General features: G+C 37.7%; 1 protein-coding gene across 2 annotated transcripts in view; it reads right to left on the bottom strand.

Annotated features, from left to right (window-relative positions):
• GABRA3 (gamma-aminobutyric acid type A receptor subunit alpha3) overlaps positions 1 to 20,188 on the bottom strand; it is a 292,154-nt gene that overhangs the window by 129,310 nt on the left and 142,656 nt on the right. For both annotated transcript variants that reach the window (XM_070290575.1, XM_070290576.1), the window contains exon 4: positions 14,728 to 14,795. In XM_070290575.1, the coding sequence (XP_070146676.1) occupies positions 14,728 to 14,795 (68 nt within the window). The remainder of the gene's footprint in view (positions 1 to 14,727; positions 14,796 to 20,188) is intronic.

Genomic DNA, 20,188 nt, shown 5'->3' with positions numbered 1-20,188 from the left:
GAAATAAATGAATCAGAGAGGAAAAAAGAATTAAAAGAAATGAGGACAACCTCAGAGACCTCTGGGACAATGTTAGTGGCCAACATTCGAATCATAGGAGTCCCAGAAGAAGACAAAAAGAAAAACCATGAGAAAATACTTGAGGAGAAAATAGTTGAAAACTTCCTTAAAATGGGGAAGGAAATAGTCACCCAAGTCCAAGAAACCCAGAGAGTCCCAAACAGGATAAACCCAAGGCAAAACACCCAGAGACACATAAATCAAATTAACAAAGATCAAACACAAAGAACAAATATTAAAAGCAGCAAGGGAAAAACAACAAGTAACACACAAGGGGATTCCCTAAGGATAACAGCAGATCTTTCAATAGAAACTTTTCAGGCCAGAAGGGAATGGCAGGACATACTTAAAGTGATGAAAGAGAAAAACGTACAACCAGATTACTGTACTCAGCAAGGATCTCATTCAAATATGAAGGAGAAATCAAAAGCTTTACAGACAAGGAAAAGCTGAGAGAATTCAGCACCACCAAACCAGCTCTCCAACAAATGCTAAAGGATTTTCCCTGGAAAGGAAACACAGAAAGGGTGTATAAACTTGAACCCAAAACAACAAAGTAAATGGCAATGGGATCATACTTATCAGTAATTACTTTAATTGTAAATGGGAAGAATGCCCCAACCAAAAGACAAAGACTGGCTGAATGGATACAAAAACAAGACCCTTATATATGTTGTCTACAAGAGACCCACCTCAAAACAAGGGACACATACAGACTGAAAGTGAAGGGCTGGAAAAAGATATTCCATGCAAATAGAGACCAAAAGAAAGCAAGAGTAGCAATACTCATATCAGATAAAATAGACTTTAAAATAAAGGCTGTGAAAAGAGACAGAGAAGGACACTACATAATGATCAAAGGATCAATCCAAGAAGAAGATATTAAACTATAAATATATATGCACCCAACATGGGAGCACTGCAATATGTAAGGCAAATGCTAACAAGTATGAAAGGGGAAATTAACAATAACACAATAATAGTGGGAGACATTAATACCCCACTCACACCTATGGATAGATCAACTAAACAGAAAATTAACAAGGAAACACAAACTTTAAATGATACAATAGACCAGTTAGACCCAATTGATATCTATAGGACATTGCACCCCAAAACAATGAATTTCACCTTTTTCTCAAGTGTACATGGAACCTTCTCCAGGATAGATAACATCCTGGGCCATAAATCTGGCCTTGGTAAATTCAAAAAAATTAAAATCATTCCAAGCATCTTTTCTAACCACAAAGCAGTAAGATTAGATGTCAGTTATGGGAGAAAAACTATTAAAACTTCCAACATATGGAGGCTGAACAACATGCTTCTGAATAACCAACAAATCACAGAAGAAATCAAAAAAGAAATCAAAATATAGAAATGAATGAAAATGAAAACACAACAATCCAAAACCAATGGGACACTGTAAAAGCAGTGTTAAGGGGAAGGTTCATAGCAATACAGGCTTACCTCAAGGAACAAGAAAAAAGTAAAAACAAACAAACAAACAAACAAAAAAACTAACTCTACACCTAAAGCAACTAGAAAAGGAAGAAATGAAGAACCCCAGGGTTAGCAGAAGGAAGGAAATCTTAAAAATTAGGGCAGAAATATATGCAAAAGAAACAAAAGAGACCATAGCAAAAATCAACAAAGCTAAAAGCTGGTTCTTTGAGAAGATAAATAAAATTGACAAACCATTAGCCAGACTCATCAAGAAACAAAGGGTAAAGAAACAAATCAACAAAATTAGAAATGAAAATGGAGAAATCACAACAGATTCACTATCAGCAATTATATGCCAATAAAATGGACAACGTGGAAGAAATGGACAAATTCTTAGAAAAGTACAACTTTCCAAAACTGAACCAGGAAGAAATAGAAAATCTTAACAGACCCATCACAAGCATATAATCAGAAATCTTTCAGCAAACAAAAGCTCCAGACCAGACAGCTTCACAGCTGAAATCTACCAAAAATTTAGAGAAGAGCTATCACCTATCCTACTCAAACTCTTCTGGAAAATTGCAGAGGAAGGTAAACTTGCAAAATCATCGTATGAGGCCACCATCACCCTAATACCAAAACCTGACAAAGATGCCACAAAAAAAGAAAACTACAGGCCAATATCACTGATGAACATAGATGCAAAAATCCTTAACAAAATTCTAGCAAACAGAATCCAACAACACATTAAAAAGATCATACATCATGACCAAGTGGGCTTTATCCCAGGGATGCAAGGATTCTTCAATATCCACAAGTCAATCAACGTAATACACCACATTAACAAATTGAAAGATAAAACCATATGATTATCTCAATAGGTGCAGAGAAAGCCTTTGACAAAATTCAACATCCATTTATGATAAAGACCCTCCAGAAAGCAGGAATAGAAGGAACATGCAACAACATAATAAAAGCTATATATCACAAACCAACAGCAAACATTACCCTCAATGGTGAAAAATTGAAACCATTTCCCTTCAAGTCAGGAACAAGACAAGGGTGCCCACTCTAACCACTACTATTCAACATAATTTTGGAAGTTTTGGCCACAGTAATCAGAGCAGAAAAAGAAAGAAAAGGAATCCAGATTGGAAATGAAGAAGTAGAACTCTCACTGCTTGCAGATGACATGATTCTCTACATAAAAAACCCTAAAGACTCCACCAGAAAATTACTAGAGCTAATCAATGAATATAGTAAAGTTGCAGGATATAAAATCAACAAACAGAAATCCCTTGCATTCCTATACACTAACAATGAGAAAACAGAAAGAGAAATTAAGGAAGCAAGCCCATTCACCATTACAACAAAAAGAATAAAATACCCAGGAATATATCTACCTGAAGAAACAAAAGACGTATATATAGAAAACTATAAAACACTGATGAAGGAAATCAAAGAGGACACAAATAGATGGAGAAATATACCATGTTCATGGATTGAAAGAATCAGTATAGTGAAAATGAGTATACAACCCAAAGCAATCTATAGATTCAATGTAATCCCTATCAAGCTACCAAAGGTATTTTTCACAGAACTGATGCTGCTGCTGATGCTAAGTCACTTCAGTCGTGTCCAACTCTGTGCAACCCCATAGACAGCAGCCCACCAGGCTCTGCCGTCTCTGGGATTCTCCAGGCAAGAACACTGGAGTGGATTCCCATTTCCTTCTCCAACGCATGAAATTGAAAAGTGAAAGTGAAGTCACTCAGTCATGTCCGACTCTTTGCAACCCCATGGACTGCAGCCTACCCGGCTCCTCTGTCCATGAGATTTTCCAGGCAAGAGTACTGGAGTGGGTTGCCATTGCCTTCTCTGTTTCACAGAACTAGAACAAATAATTTCACAATTTGTATGAAAATGCAAAAAAACCTTGAATAGCCAAAGCAATGTTGAGAAAGAAGAATGGAACTGGAGGAATCAACCTGCCTTATTTCAGGCTCTACTACTGAGCTACAGTCATCAAGACAGTATGGTACTGGCACAAAGACAGAAATATAGATCAATGGAACAAAATAGAATGCCCAGAGATAAATCCATGCACCTATGGATACCTTATCTTTGACAAAGGAGGCAAGAATATACAATGGAGAAAAGATAATCACTTTAACAAGTGGTGCTGGGAAAACTGGTCAACCATTGGTAAAAGAATGAAACTAGAACACGTTCTAACAACATACACAAAAATAAACTCAACATAGATTAAAGATCTAAACGTAAGACCTGAAAATGTAAAACTCCTAGAGGAAAACTAGGCAAAACACTCTCCATCATAAATCAAAGCAAGATTCTCTACGACCCAGCTCTCAGGGTAATGGAAATAAAAGCAAAAATAAACAAATGGAATCTAATTAAAATTAAAAGCTTTCACACAATGAAGGAAACTTTAAGCAAGGTGAAAAGACAGCCTTCAGATGGGAGAAAATAATAGCAAACAAACCAACTGACAAAGAATTAATTTCAAAAATATACAAGCAACACCTGCAGCTCAGTTTGAGAAAAATAAATGACCCAATCAAAAACTGGGCCTAAGAACTAAACAGACATTTCTCCAAAGAAGACACACAGATGGCTAACAAACACATGAAAAGATGCTTAACATCACTCATTATCAGAGAAATGCAAATCAAAACCACAATGAGGTACCATCTCACACCAGTCAGAATGGCTGCTATCCAAAAGTCTACAAGCAATAAATGCTGGAGAGGGTGTGGAGAAAAGGAAACCCTCTTACACTGTTGGTGGGAATGCAAACTAGTACAGCCACTATGGAGAACAGTGTGGAGATTCCTTAAAAAACTGGAAATAGAACTGCCATATGACCCAGCGCTGGGCATACATACCAAGGAACCCAGAATTGAAAGAGACACGTGTGCCCCAATGTTCATCACAGCACTGTTTAAATAGCCAGAACATGGAAGCAACCTAGATGTCCATCATTAGATGAATGGATAAGAAAGCTGTGGTACATATATACCATGGAATATTACTCGGCCATTAAAAAGAATACATTTGCATCAGTTCTAATGAGGTGGATGGACCTGGAGCCTATTATACAGAGTGAAGTAAGCCAGAAAGAAAAATACCAATATAGTATACTAACGCATATATATGGAATTTAGAAAGATAGTAATGATAACCCTATATGCAAGACAGCAAAAGAGACACAGATGTATAGAACCGTCTTTTGGACTCTGTGGGAGAGGGGGAGGGTGGGATGATTTCAGAGAATGGCACTGAAACATGTTTATTATCATATGTGAAATGGATCGCCAGTCCAGGTTCTATGCATGGTACAGGGTGCTTGGGGCTGGTGTACTGGGATGACCTAGAGGGATGGGATTGGGAGGCAGGTGGGGGGGGGGGCTTCAGGATGGGGAACACATGTACACCCGTGGCTGATCCTGACAACATATGGCAAAACCACTACAATGTTGTAAAGTAGTTAGCCTCTAATTAAAATGAATACATTTACTAATAAAAAAAAAACCTCAATCAGTTGTGAGCTTAGTATAATAAAATATATCCAAGCCAATACACAATGAATTTGAAAAATACCAAAGAGGAGATCTTAAAAATAACAAGATAGAATAGGCATATTATCTATAAAGAGGTGACAATTTGATAGCAGACTTCTTGGAAGCAACAATAGAAGTCAAAAGAATTGTATAACCAACTAGATTAACATGTAAGAGTGCTTTCAAAATAAAGATGAGTTTAGGTAAATAAAATACATTTTTTCTCATGGCTGGGTCACTCACAGAATTCAGGCTTCTTTCAGAAATCTCTATATCAGAGAAGTATTGTTTGACCATCCTATCATAAAGAGTAATTCCTCTTCCCCGTACTATGCATTATGTTTTTTCATGCATTATTTTGTCAGATAGCTCTGAAAAAAATGTACTTTCATTTGCTTGCTCTTTCTTTCATTCCACTAGCCTGGATGCTGCACAAGAACAGAGACTTTATTTAGTTCACTGCTATATCCCTAGCACCTAAAACCCTACCTGATCTATAGTAGCTGATCTATAAATATTTTTGAATTAAAAAATGATTGAATGAATCCTTAGGAAAGGAACTGCTAAAATAATTTTTCATGTAGTTGAAAATGAAACCAGCAGGAAGACACAAGAAGGAATGGTGAGCAAAAGTGTTGACAAGCTTATGGATAAGATAAACAAATAATGGCTCTCTACAAATGATGATAAGGGCTATGAAAACAAAGTAGAATAAATAACAACAGCAACCAAATGGAAGGAGAAAGTAAAGAAATGTGGATTGACATATTCTTGTATTATTTGGAGAAGAGTGGAGATATTAAATTTAAGGTCAAGTATATATATTAACAAGGTAATCACTAAGGATATGCTAGAAACAGAATGTAAAACTTACAAAAGAGAAAAACAAAGGGAATGTAGAAAAATGTTTCAATCCCACAGAGAGGAAAGAAAAAATAAAGCATATAAGAACATGAGGGGAAAGAATATATAAGACAATGGAAATAAGCAATATAATCTAATGATAAATAAACAATGTAGTTATATATTGTGCATTATATATACAAGAGTCACAACTTAAGGGCACATAAAAACACAGGTTGAAAATGAAGTGATGGAAACATATATGGGCAAATTTTGATCAAGATAAAGTCATAGAACTATAAAATACAAATAGCATGGACTGTAAGATAAACACTTTTCTTCAGGATGAACTATTACACTAAAAATGTGTATCAGGTAAAAAAAAATTATATATGAGTAACATGGACTCAAAATATGTAAGGCAAAAACTTAATTACAAGGAGAAAATGACAAACCCATAGATTTTCAATAAATGAAAGACCAATCAGGCCAATAATTTGTATGATGAAAGTGTATAAAGAATCCTTTTGACAACTATGAACTAAGGAATACACATATACTTATCTACTTAACAATTAGTTAACATATCTTTTTCACCAAAAATAGATGATCATATGCTAAGTCATAAAGCAAATCAAAGAAACAAAAAAGATTTCATGTCCTACAGGCCATCTTCCTTTAATATGAGGCATTAAATTAGAAATTAATAACAAAGTTTTACATTTGAAAATGAGAAAACACTAAACATTTTCCAAAAAACAAAGAAGAAATCATAAATGATATTAGAAAATACTTTGAACAACAGTGAAAATACTTACAAAATGAAATCTTGTATTCAATACTTCATATGAAATGACATCTAATTGATATTGCATGAATTTTTCTGCTGTTGCATTAGTTTCTGCTGTACAACAAAGTAAATCAGCTATATATATATATATATATATCCCCTCCCTCTCTGACCTCCCTCCCAACAAAGACACAGCACAGTCAAATAAATAAAGAAATAAAATATTTTAAATATCATTATCAAGTTTTATTCTTCCAGAGAATGTAAAGATGTGCTAATAAGTAGAAAAACCTATTAATTTAATTAGACATGTTAACAGATTAAAAGAAAAAAATCACACAATCATCCTAATAGGGGACAAAAGAGAAGTTGAAAAATTTTCAATTAAACACATACTTTTTAGAAAATTAGAACTAGAACAGAGTGCATATCTGTCATATTCATTATTGCCCATAGTCATTTGTTTGGCCTTTCTAAGATATCTTATAGAAATTCCCATATTATAAGTTCTGCCTTCCTAAACCGAGCCAAAACTCAAAATGCCCAGCTTTTCTTGTAGTTAGAATCAGACTAAATGACCAAGCACACAAATGCCACAAGAAACTTCAATTCAGAAGTTGTAGCATGAGAAAACAGGATCTACATGGAGTTTCTACTTTTGCTAATTCAGGTGGTAACAAGTATCTTGTCTTTAGTGGTATACATTGGCTACTAAACACATAAAAAGATGCTTAACCTCAAAGTTCATCAGAAAAATGCAAATAATATCAATTAGATGTCATTTCATATACATCAGAATGGCAAAAACAAAGTGCAACAATATGAATCATTACCAAAAGTGCAGAGAAATGGAGCTCATACACTTCTAGTAGGATAAGAAATTGGTACAACCTCATCACAAGAGTTATTTGGCCCTATCTGAAAAAAGTGAAATGTTTGCAAACCCTGCAAATCCGAAATGTTATCTGTAGGTACACACCCTACAGAAACTCAAACGTGTTCACAAAAAGATGTGTACAAGAACATTTGTTTTTAATAGCAAAAAACCATTCTTTTTAATAGAAAAAAGCTGGAAACAGTCTAAATACACATTGACATGAGAAGTGAATGTATTAATATGAGTAAATATTCATATGCTTTAAAAGTCTATAGCAGTTAAATGAACTAGGTTAAGAGCATTAGAAAGAATAACTTTCAGTACAGTAAAAGATATGTTGTAAAATGATAAACAAGCTATGACACATTTGAATTATTATAGTTTGAAAACATGAAAACCACTATTATTTTATTCATTATAATATTGTTATTTCATGTGATATATATAGAGTTGGACCATAAAGCAGGTTGAGCACTGAAGAATCGGTGCTTTCAAACTGCGGTGCTGGAGAAGACTCTTGAGAGTCCCTTGGACAGCAAGGAGATCAAACCAGTCAATCTTAAAGTAAATCAACCCTGAATATTCATTGGAAGAACTAATGCTGAAGCTCCAATACTTTGGCCACCTGATGCAAAGAGCCAAATCTTTGGAAAAGACCCTGATGCTGGGAAAGAGAAGTGGGTGGCAGAAGATGAGATGGTTAGATAGCATCACTAACTCAATGGACAGGAATTTGAGCAGACTCCAGGAGATAGCAGAGGACAGAGGAGGCTGGTGTGCTGTAGTCCATGGGGTTGCAAAGAATTGGACACAATTTAGTGACTGAACAACAAATACATCCTCAGTTATAGGTCTAGAGTATACATTGGAATGGCCAAAAAAAGCAAATTCATGGTTATTATTATCTCTGAGGAGGAAGGGAAGGAGAGAAATAGGATCAGGAAGATACACAGGGGTTTTATTTTTATCTTTAAAGATTATATTTCTAATATGAAAAGAAATATAGGAAAAATTTCAAGATTTAAAAAAGTTGTTATTCAGTTGTGTCTGGCTCTTTGCGACCCCATGAACTGCAGCACGTCAGGCTTAAAAAAGCTGGGTGATGGTTACCCAGTTTTTTTATGTGTTATTCTCTACACAGTCAAAACTATTGGGGAAAATCACATAGTAATTATTTGCTCTATAAGTATCGCATGACCTTTGGCTAAAAGCAATTCAATTTTGACCTGACCTTCTAGAAATGCAATCAATTCCTTCCTTGCAAATTGAGCCTTTGTATACTCTCCAAGGATGATTGCCTCCAAATTGACAAATGAATTCTGTTGTTTTGTGAGGTATTTAAATCAAATCTTCCGGATAATAAGCCTAAGTCTGCCTCCTGGGAAAGGTACTTAATACATTTCCTACACTGCTCAGAGAAGACACAAAGCTCAAGGGGAAGAATTTCTGGCTTGGTGTTGAAGCTTGAATGTCTTCAACTCTCTGACACTGTGCTGTGTATCAGTGCAGGCTTCCAGAAAGGGCATGTGTGGCTGGATCAACTTTAGCAGGGTCTCGGGATCATCCAGTCCTCCCTTTGCTCTTTGTCTCCTCTCTATTCTCTATTTAGGAAAGCCATAATCCACATGCCTCTTTCAGTTGTATTTAGCCTCTGAAATAGTCTTACTAGTATTGTTTGTGTTCTGCCTGTCTACAAAAGAGTAGTCCAGGAGATTCATGATCATAGACTCCTAGGCAAAACACTACAGACATGAACTCTTTTTCTATGTTGCATCTGGGAATATGGTATACTATAGAATAAGAGGAAACTGACAGCTTATGAGGCTTTCAAAATGCTCCCCTTCACTCTATGCATGAGGACACCAGTAAGGGAGGACTTGAAGTAGACACAGCCACTTTATTCCAGTGTTGGGGAAGAAACAGGTCCAATAATTTCAAGCCCATCACCACAGGAAAAAAGTCCCTATGTGGACTTTCTTTTTATTTAACAGCATTTTTTCCCATGCAGTCTTTCAATACTTTGATAACTGCATGACTTTCATAAGCAGAAGTCCAACTAAAATGTATGTCACCTGAATCTGTTAAAAAGAATTAAGATTATAATATATCTTATGGGTCCTCATTTCCCATGCCTCCATTTTTTAAATAAATTAGTTTATTTTGGTTAAGCTAGGTGGTTAGTTCTATTAGTGTATTGTCTACTTTCATCATTACCTGGCTGTCCACTATATAGCCTAGGAAGTTTCTCCCAGATTATTAAGGCATGATTAGCAAATAAAAATTGCATATTTTGGTTATACGATGTGATTTTTAAAGGTCCATGGCATGATGATTTAATATACACATTGTGAAATGATTTCCACAATCAAATTAACACACCTATCACTTCACATAGTCACTGTTTATGTGTGTGTGTTGAGAACATTTAATAGCTACTCTTTTTTAAAAATACTAGCTGTTGGAATGGGGTGGATGGTGAATGAGGTCCAAGATGGAGGGGATATATGTCTAACTATGGCTGATTCATGTTGATGTATGACAGAAACCAACACAATACTGTAAAGCAACTATCCTTCAAGTAAAAATAAACAAATTTTTAAAATTTAGCTGTTAACTTTCTACTTTCCTTTCCAATCACTGACCATTTGAATACCCTACCATTGTTAAACCAGCAGCCCACTTTTTCTTCATTCTAATTCAGACGATCTTGACCAGGGAAAACTACCATTGGTCAAGAACCACTGCTCACTGGTAAGGAATAGACAGATTCAATTTGCAAGACAAGTGGAAATGAAACTGCATTTTTCATTAACCCTCCCTGTCATTGCCACCTCCACCATCTTTCCATATATTGACTGAGAAAATGGTCTACAATATCCTAAACATAGAAAATCATAGTCACATGACTTCAGTTTATTCAAATTGACATTATATCCTTTGTTCTGTTTCTTTTCTGGGAGACTATCAACACAGGATTAATATTACTGCTGAAAAACTATGTATTGTGTGATTATTCAGCTCCATTTGCTATAAATGGTTAATACATGTTTTTATTCATAATGCTTGTAAAGTTCCCATTGTAACCAGCTGCCAAATTCTGTCTTGTACTCTGCATTATTTCTTTCTTTCCCAGACTTTCCCATTAGAAACATCTACTATTCTTCAATTTTCATCTCTGTACAATTTTATTTCATCGTAGCTCCTTATTTTCACAGATGGAGAAGTCATCAAAACTTGTGCCCTGCTACTAATATTTCATATCATCTCAGCAAACACAGAGGACTTGTGTCAGGTTCTGTGATAGGTGCAAGAGATAGAAATGTATTTGATATACAAGCAGCTCCTGCAGCTCAATCCCAGAAAAATAAATGACCCAATCAAAAAATGGGCCTAAGAACTAAACAGACATTTCTCCAAAGGAGACACACAGATGGCTAACAAACACATGAAAAGATGCTTAACATCACTCATTATCAGAGAAATGCAAATCAAAACCACAATGAGGTACCATCTCACACCAGTCAGAATGGCTGCTATCCAAAAGTCTACAAGCAATAAGTGCTGGAGAGGGTGTGGAGAAAAGGAAACCCTCTTACACTGTTGGTGGGAATGCAAACTAGTACAGCCACTATGGAGAACAGTGTGGAGATTCCTTAAAAAACTGGAAATAGAACTGCCATATGACCCAGCAATCCCACTGCTGGGCATACACACCAAGGAAATCAGAATTGAAAGAGACACGTGTACCCCAATGTTCACTTCAGCACTGTTTATAATAGCCAGGACATGGAAGCAACCTAGATGTCCATCAGCAGACGAATGGATAAGAAAGCTGTCGTACATATACACAATGGAGTATTACTCAGCCATTAAAAAGAATACATTTGAATCAGTTCTAATGAGGTGGATGAACCTGGAGCCTATTATACAGAGTGAAGTAAGCCAGAAAGACAAACACCAATACAGTATACTAATGCATATATATGGAATTTAGAAAGATAGTAATGATAACCCTGTATGCGAGACAGCAAAAGAGACACAGATATATAGAACCGGCTTTTGGACTCTGTGGGAGAGGGGGAGGGTGGGATGATTTGGAAGAATGGCATTGAAACATGTATATTATCATATGTGAAACAGATCGCCAGTCCAAGTTCAATATATGAGACAGGGTGCTCAGGGCTAGTGCACTGGGATGACCCTGAGGGATGGGATGGGGAGAGAGGTGGGAGAGGGGTTCAGGATGGGGAAAACACTTACACCTATTGCTAATTCATGTCAATGTATGGCAAAAACCACCACAATATTGTAAAGTAATTAGCCTCCAATTAAAATAAATAAATTAAGAAAAGAAATTAGATATAAACATAAATGATTATCTTTTAATAGTATTTATATGTTGGGGTTAGGTTTGTTTTCCTCTATTTAAAAATAAAATTCTAGGGAAGTCTTTACTTCAAAAAAATTAAAATAAAAAAATAAATTAAAAATAATGTATTTGACATGTGTTCTGCCTTTGAAGAACTTTCATCCAAGTGGAGGAATACAGTCATTATTTTCCCCTCAAATTTAATTTGTTTTATCTCATTCATTCTTAAATTTAACAAATAGTTGAGAGTCTGCCAACTGACGAACACCAAGTTGGGCATTGGTGGTACTGAGAGTGACGAAACAGACATGACTCTTCATTGAGCTGTCAAACTCAGGATCAATGTTTGTGGGGGTCAGTGTTTGACCAAAGAGCACAATGGCTACAAAGGGCTATGGCTGTTGCTGGTTCAGTGCTAAAACTACCACCACAACTTTCCCCCTTTGTGAACAGAAGACTCTCTATCTCCTTAGACAATTATTAGGCACCAAAGCTCCCTGTTTGAGTGGAAGAAAGTCAAGAACCCAGCTAGCCAGCCCTAATTTTCATTTACTTTTCCAAGTGGTCTGTGGGCTCAGGGGAGCTTGCTTTCTTGATTCAATTAATTGCTAAAGTCACACGACTATCTGATGTTTCTTGTGAAGCCATCCCTGATCCTGCCACAATTGACACAGTCTATTAAGTAGTACAGGAAGAAAATTTTTAAAACACCAGAAATTTGTTTCCCAGCCAGATTGATCATAGCTATTCTGCCTTGTGATAGGATGGAAGTTCAGCTAAAAATAACCTGAAATGTATTTGTCCAAAGGTTGCTCTATCAGGAAAGGACCATTCTGTTATCTCTACTTAATCATGGGTCAGTGCGGGGGACAGACAAGTGGAAGACGAAACTTCAGAAGATAAAACGTCTGGATTGTTTGAAGTGTCTCCAGAGTCTATGCATACCTATGTGTGCCTGCTTGGGTGGGAAAAGAGCAGGGAGACAAGCTGGTTTGGGCAGGGGATATGTGAATATTTCTGTAGTATCTCAGAATTTGGGTATCTGTATGTGTGTGTCTGTGGAGTGCCTAGGGTGGTGTATAAGCTGTTTTTTTTTTTTTTTTAAATTCTCCATATACTTTCTTATTTTGCCTCAATGTATTTATGGATGTAGATTCATAAGGGAAAGTGAGTGTGTGTGTGTGTGTGTGTTCAAACAGTAGCTACAGTTCCTTTCTTATGAAAATATTAGTCAATCACTAATTCCCAGGAATAAAAAAGAGAGCTGCACCTACCTGAAGAATTTGGTTATCCCCCTGGCTGGTCTCACAACCACTTATGACTTCCTCTCCTGAGAACTAGCTTGTTTCTCCAGTTGACTCCTACACCTTGCCTGATTGAAGGAAGACCCAGGGAAAGACATGCCTAAACCACTTCTCAGCTCCCAGTCTTTTCCCCCTTGTAGTTCACCCTGTACAGACTGCCAGATGAATCATTCTAAAATAATGGCTCTGCATTACCTGTAGGAAAAACTATCATGACACTACACAACTGTTTGTGTTTTCCTAAAAGATCTAAATAAGCTTTGACCCTGCTAAGTAGTAGTCCCATTGAAGATAAAGAAAAATATCTATATAGTGAGCAGGGACATTTCATATTTTTGAACGTATTTTTTTCTGATTTTAAGACTTTAATTTTCAACCCAAAGTCACTCATTCAACAAAACTTTATGGAACATCTAATAACTTCAGACATTCTGAGCAGATAATAGCTTCTTTGTCACGCACCATGATAATCTTTTAAAAATCTAATATTCAGAATCTGAAGTAGGTATTTATCAGGTCCTCCATTATGACAGGGTCTCATGTGTGAACTCTCCACTGCATTCTTTACTTTGGCAGCAAGGGACAAAGGTAGGAGCAGGGGAAGTCCTCATAGATGGCTCATGAATCATCCCCTTGCTAGTTCTGCTATAGTCATCGTTTAGTTACTCAGTCGTGTCCGACTCTTTGCAACCCCAAGGACTGCAGTCCATGAGGCTCCTCTGTCCATGGGATTCTCCAGGCAAGAAGACTGGAGTGGGTTGCCATTTCCTTCTCCAGGGGATTTTCCTGACTCAGGGATCAAACCTGCATTCCCATTGGAAGGTGGATTCTTTACCACTGAGTCAACTGGGAAGCCCAGTTCTGCTGTGCCCTGCCTTATTCTTTGAATCTGATCTGAAGCTCTCCTCCTCCTTACACCTACTCACATCTATAGAAAAACCAGTGTCTAAAAGTAGGTTTGACTCTTTCCCCAAATGGTTTGCATCACTGTGGTCTGTCCACTTCCCCAGTGAATGCTTGTTTGCAAGGAGTGGACTTCTTAAATGACACCACCAGTTGCTAGACTGAGAGTCCTCCACCACCTGTCCTTCTCATATGACCTATTTGTGCTAATTTGTGTGTGGTGGACCAAATATAAATGGTGAGAGTCAGAGAAAGTTTAATTGAGAATAGGGAGCCAAGCTGAATTTTGAAATTTTCTACACGTTGTAGAAAGAATGGAATGGTACTCCTGATTGGGGGGAGCGGGCGGGCGGTATATGCTTGTTATGTGAATAGGCGGGGAGAGCAGGGCAAAAGATGCATTTAGTTAAATGTAGGACAGTGAGGGTAGGGAATTCATGAGACAAGACTTCTCCTCAGAATATAGCTCCAAGGTCCTGCCACAGGAAAAACCCAATTTGTTTACTTTGACCTGTTGCGTAGTCTTTCACTTTTACCTTTGCAGAAACCATACTTACCATGTCAGTGTCTGACACAGGGCCAAAACTGGTCACATAGATGTCAGTCTTAACTTCAGTCACAGCATCTGGTTGAAAGAAAGTAGAAAAGCAGAGTGTTAGGAAAGCCTGTTGCCTTAGCTCACATAGAGTCCAGTGCTGTTCTGCAAAAGATATCGAACTTAATACTTCTAAGAAAGGATATTTGGTAAAATCATAGGAAAATCCTTCAAAAAACTCTCATTTGTACTATCTCTTCACAGAAAATGTCTTCAGTATAGGAACAAAGTCCATCCATTTAGATACCATTGAGAGTAACAGCAGAATTCCCAAACTCCAAAGCCCTTCGAGATCTCCAACATTCACACATGCTGGGATGTCACACTGGGATTATCCTTACCTGTGGTAGGTTACAGATGTTCAGGACATAGGATGATTGTACTGCCACTTCCCAGCCCACTTAAAGTAGGGAGAGGACGTGTGACTGGTTTTGGTTATAGGAAGAAGAAATATATATCCCTTCCTTTGGAACAATTAATGTCCAATGCAAGACACTCCCTGCCATGGTAATCATGGAAACATATGTTTCTATGGAGCTACTATAAGACTGAAACGGCCTGGAATGATGACTCAGAACTTGAAGGACAAGTGCCCTGGAAAGTTGCCTGGATCTACAACAGGTTTTGCATCAATGAGAAGTAAACTTCTGTGGGGTTAAGTGACTGAGATTTGCAGATGACTGGTAGCCCCTGATACACTTTGGATTTTTCCATTATAACTGTCTGTTTACTTGTCTGCTTTCCCACAAAACCCAAGAGCTCCTAAAGGGCAGTGTTCCTGTTTTGTTACCTCTCTGTACTCAGTAGATAGAAAAGCAGCCTGTTACTCAGAAAGTGCTCACTGAACATTTTTGGTATTAATGGATGAATCTTATCACATATATATTTGCTAAGTTGGAAAATGATACTCAGAGAAGTGAAATGACTGCACTGCTAAGTTTCCCTTTTCCTCTTTCTGTCAGCCCCATTTACCCCACTGCAGCCAACCCACTCCAACATACCTCAAACAGAGCACAGGGTAGCCTTCTTCAGCTTCGCAAAGTCAATGAGACCCTACCAAACACCTCATCATTACAGTTAACTCAAGCAAGGCTCACTCCAAGCCAGCATGAAAGTGAAAGTGTTAATCACTCAGTCGTGTTCAACTCTTTGCAACCACATGGACTGTAGCCCACCAAGCTCCTCTGTCCATGGGATTCTCCAGGCAAGGATCTTGCAGTGGGTTGCCATTTCCTTTTCCAGGGGATCTTCCCAATTGAGGGAATGAACTCAGGTCTCCCACATTGCAGGCAGGTTCTTTACTGTCTGAGCCACCTGAAGTTCCCTCCAGCCCAGCATACTTGACCCCAGCAGCGCATGTCAGTAGCATAGCTAATACACATAAAGCCCACATAGGACTTGATAATCAGGTTGGTTACTGCAGTCAATGACACTATTTTCTTAATTTTAAAATTTATATTTCCTTTTTTAATTGAACTATAGTTGATTTAAAATATTATGTTCGTCTTAAGGGTACAATGTTGCATTTCAATATTTTATAGAATATATTCCATTTAAAGTTGTTATAAAATATTGGTTACAGTCCCTGTGCTGTATATTACACTATTTCTTCTACCTCATGGAAAGGTAATGGACTAAGCGACTCCATTTATAGCATGTTTACTATATCCATCCAGTCCTGGGTCCTAGCCCAGATGTACTTTATATCTTGTTGACTTCCCATTTTCCAGAGCCATCCCTTAGGCTTAATACTTTGTTCCCCTATACAGGCACATAGTATACTCAAGGCCACTGCACACATCTACAAACATTCCATTTTCAAAAGAGACTGAGTATCATTTAATAATCATCAAAGATATAGTCAATTCACCAAAACACACAATTTACTTCCAACCTTATTCAGCAAATAACATGTCTCAAACTAGAGTTGTATTTTAAGTATTTGGGCTTTCATCTAGAGCACAGCCTTCCCCCTATTTCTGTGCTTCAAGGACAAAAGACAGTACTTCAGAACTCAGAACATACCCCCTAAAGATTTGTCCCTTCAAATACACTGCCACATTCACTGGCTGTAAGAAACATTGCCCTACCCCAAAGTACATAAAACACAATTAATTAATGGGAGAGATCACAATTACAGTTGAATCCAGTATTCCAGGCAGGACATAGTTAGACACAGAACAACTTTCTAAACCAATCTAATTGTAAAAGTGGGCTTCCCAGGTGGCTCAGTGGTAAAGAATCTGCCTGCCAATGCAGGAGATATAAGATGCTGGTTTGAAAAAAAAAAAAAGATGCTGGTTTGACCCCTGGGTTGGGGAGATCCCCTGGAGTAGGGCATGGCAACTGACTCCAGTATTCTTGCCTGGGAAGACCCATGGACAGAGGAGCCTGGTGTGATACAGTCCATAGGGTCACAAAGAGTTGGACACATTTGAAGCAACTTAGCACATAAGATAGTTATGCAGATTAAAAACAGGCACCCATACTATAAAAGAAAAGAAAGTGAAGTTGCTCAGTCGTGTCCAACTCTTTATGACCCCATGGACTGTAGCCCATCAGGCTTCTCCATCCATGGAATTTTCCAGGCATGAGTATTGGAGTGGGTTGCCATTTCCTTCTCCAGGGAATCTTCCCAACCCAGGGATTGAACCCATGTCTCCTGCATTGCAGGCAGACGCTTTACCATCTGAGCCACCAAGGAATCTCATAAAAGAAAAAGGAGAAGAATATTTGTAGTGATAAAGTCAGGAGACTGCTTTAGTTCCAAGAGGACAGTGGAGTCACTGTAGGTAGAAAAGAAGAGTCTTGGGCTAGGATAGGAAGGCTTACATTCTGGATCTGTACCTGACTTTCTGAATGCCTTAAGATCTTTTTTTCCTTTCGGCTTTTCTCTTGTACAGGAGGTTTGTTACCAAACACATTTGAATTTTCTCTCTGCTCTGACTAGGAACTCTGACAGGGCAAAAAGCATGTGACTAAAAGTGTCCAATGGTAGCAAAAGGCAAGTTTATTCTGCTGCCTATAGGTCAGTATGATCAGGCCACCCAAGATGGCTGATCTCTTGCTCTCTGTACATTTCCCTGCTGGACCAGTCTCTGCTTCACCTACAGCCCACTCCCATGACTGACCTTCCCTCTTAGTCACAGAGGCTGATAAGTAAATGCCTACTCACTTCTGGCCCCAGTTAGTGACTGATCTAATCTTAAGATCAGAACTATCTCCACTATGATTTATCACAGTGGCAGTGAGGGGTGCACCCATCTACTGCTTTCCATGGCAACTGATGAGCATCAACCTAACATCAATTCCCCCCGTTACTGGTAATCTCCTTCCCACCCACTGATTGCTAAGAAGAGGCTGCTTTCCCAATGAATTAGGTCTCAGCCAAGCTTCAGAATTTTCTCTGACTTGGAAGCAGGGAAAGACTTGGGAAGTTTGGTCTAGTACAGTGGACACAAATTCATTCTTTCTCTATTTCTGTCCCATTTTGAAAGAATCTGGTAGATAAGAGAATTAGGGGAAGTGATACTAAATGAAGGGGAGGTAAAGAAGGGGAGAGAAAGAAAGAAAGAAAAGGAGAGGGGAGGGAGGAAGGTAATTAGAATCTGATTAGAGGGAAAAGCAGAATAGAAAAGATGAATGACAAGAGTGAGAAGAGGAAATTAAAACAGTTAGACAGCAAGAGATAGCAAGAGCTAACAGCACTAAAGAAAGACAAAGCAAGAGAAAAATGCTAAAAGAAAAAGAGAAGTAATGCTCTTGTCACCAAAGAAGCCAGAAATCTCTCAAGGAGTAGGGTATGAAGATAGGGATTGTCATTTGTATCATGGTAACACAAGTGACAGAGGGCTCTGAATTTATATTACCATCCTTAGATCTCTAGCCCTCTACTCTAAGACCTGGTAAACACATGGATATTTGACATTTCTCCAGTGTCCCATATAGGGACTACAAAGCCCCAGTTACTAAATCCCATCTTTTGACTAGGAAATCCAGGTACTTTGGAGCAGTATATGTGACAACACACAGAAGTACCCTGCAGAAGTATTGTACAGTGATTAAAGGCATCACTAACTGGATCTGAATTTAGGTTCTATCACTTACTCTTTGTGTGCTTTGTGTCACTTAACTTTTTTATGCCAGTTTCTTCATCTGGAAAATTAGGATAATGATACCACATATTTCAGAATTGCTCTGAGGATTTAAGGAGACAGTATTGAGGCCAGTATTTAGAACAAATCCAGTGCTCACTATATGTTAGCTGTTGCTACAGCTTAATACTATTCCAGAGGCGAGGCCACATGAGCCACCCATCAGGCCAGGTGGACACAGAACTCACCCAGAAGTCTAAGGTCTTTAATTCCAGACAAAGAAAAGAGTATCCACCCACCACTCCAGCTTCTCTGTGTGAAGGAATAATTAGAAGTTTGCTATTTGATTTAATTAAATGAAAAGACCAGTGAATTAGACTAAAATTGGTGAGCGCTACAATTCATAGTCCAGCCCCTGTTGACAGCCTTCTCATTTTTCAAATGTAAGAAATTATTTAATTGGGAGATAAGTGGAATTCTTTCTTATTTTTAAACAAATATTTTCTATGTTCCTTGGCTCTTTTTAAATTACTTTGAAGATCTAATTTCCTTCAAATATTACCTTCTGAAACTAAAGGTGAACAGAATTATCTTTTCCTTTTGCAAGTTTACTGTGGTATTGGAAGTAAAATTCCAATAAAATAAACTGGAAGTAAAATATAAACTTGAAATTTATCTTTATATAAACACACATGCCTTTAGCCCTCAGCAGGACTCCCATTGGTGGGGAACTTATCAACCAGTTCCTAATGTCATTCCAACTTGCTTTTGATCTGAAAGAGTAAAGATAAGCCAAATAGCAAGTGATCACTATGTTTATGTTAACTATGAGGCTCATGTGTGTGCTGTGTGCTTAGTCACTCAGTTGTGTCTGCCTCTTTGAGACCCCATGGAATGTAACCCAGTAGACTCCTCTGTCTGTGTGATTTCCCAGGCAAGAATACTGGAGTGGGTTGACATTTCCTCCTCTAGGGTATCTTCCTGACCCAGAGATTGAACCCATATCTCCTGAGTCTCCTGCTTTGCAGGTGATTCTTTACCCACTGTCATCTCACAATAAACTGTATTTCCTCGTTTGAATTAAAATAGATCCCCAATAAGCTATGAATTTTCTTCTTTGAGCACAAACCAGAATAGGTTCCCCAACTCTAGCTTCTCCACTCCAGCACACACATAAACATTTGTCTTAGTACTGCCCTTTGGATCCATTCAATGAAGTCTGCTTCCAGTTCTTTTGAGACTTAAAACTTTCAGAGATTGAAAAAAATTGATCATGCTATCCCTAAGTCTGATCTTTTTATTCCTTTCCATGTCGTGATTTTAAGCACC

The sequence above is a fragment of the Ovis canadensis genome, chromosome X (genome assembly GCF_042477335.2).
Source record: "Ovis canadensis isolate MfBH-ARS-UI-01 breed Bighorn chromosome X, ARS-UI_OviCan_v2, whole genome shotgun sequence".
Taxonomy (NCBI): domain Eukaryota; kingdom Metazoa; phylum Chordata; class Mammalia; order Artiodactyla; family Bovidae; genus Ovis; species Ovis canadensis.
The sequence above is the reverse complement of the archived record's forward strand: the minus strand, read 5'-3'. Positions and strand labels throughout refer to the sequence as shown.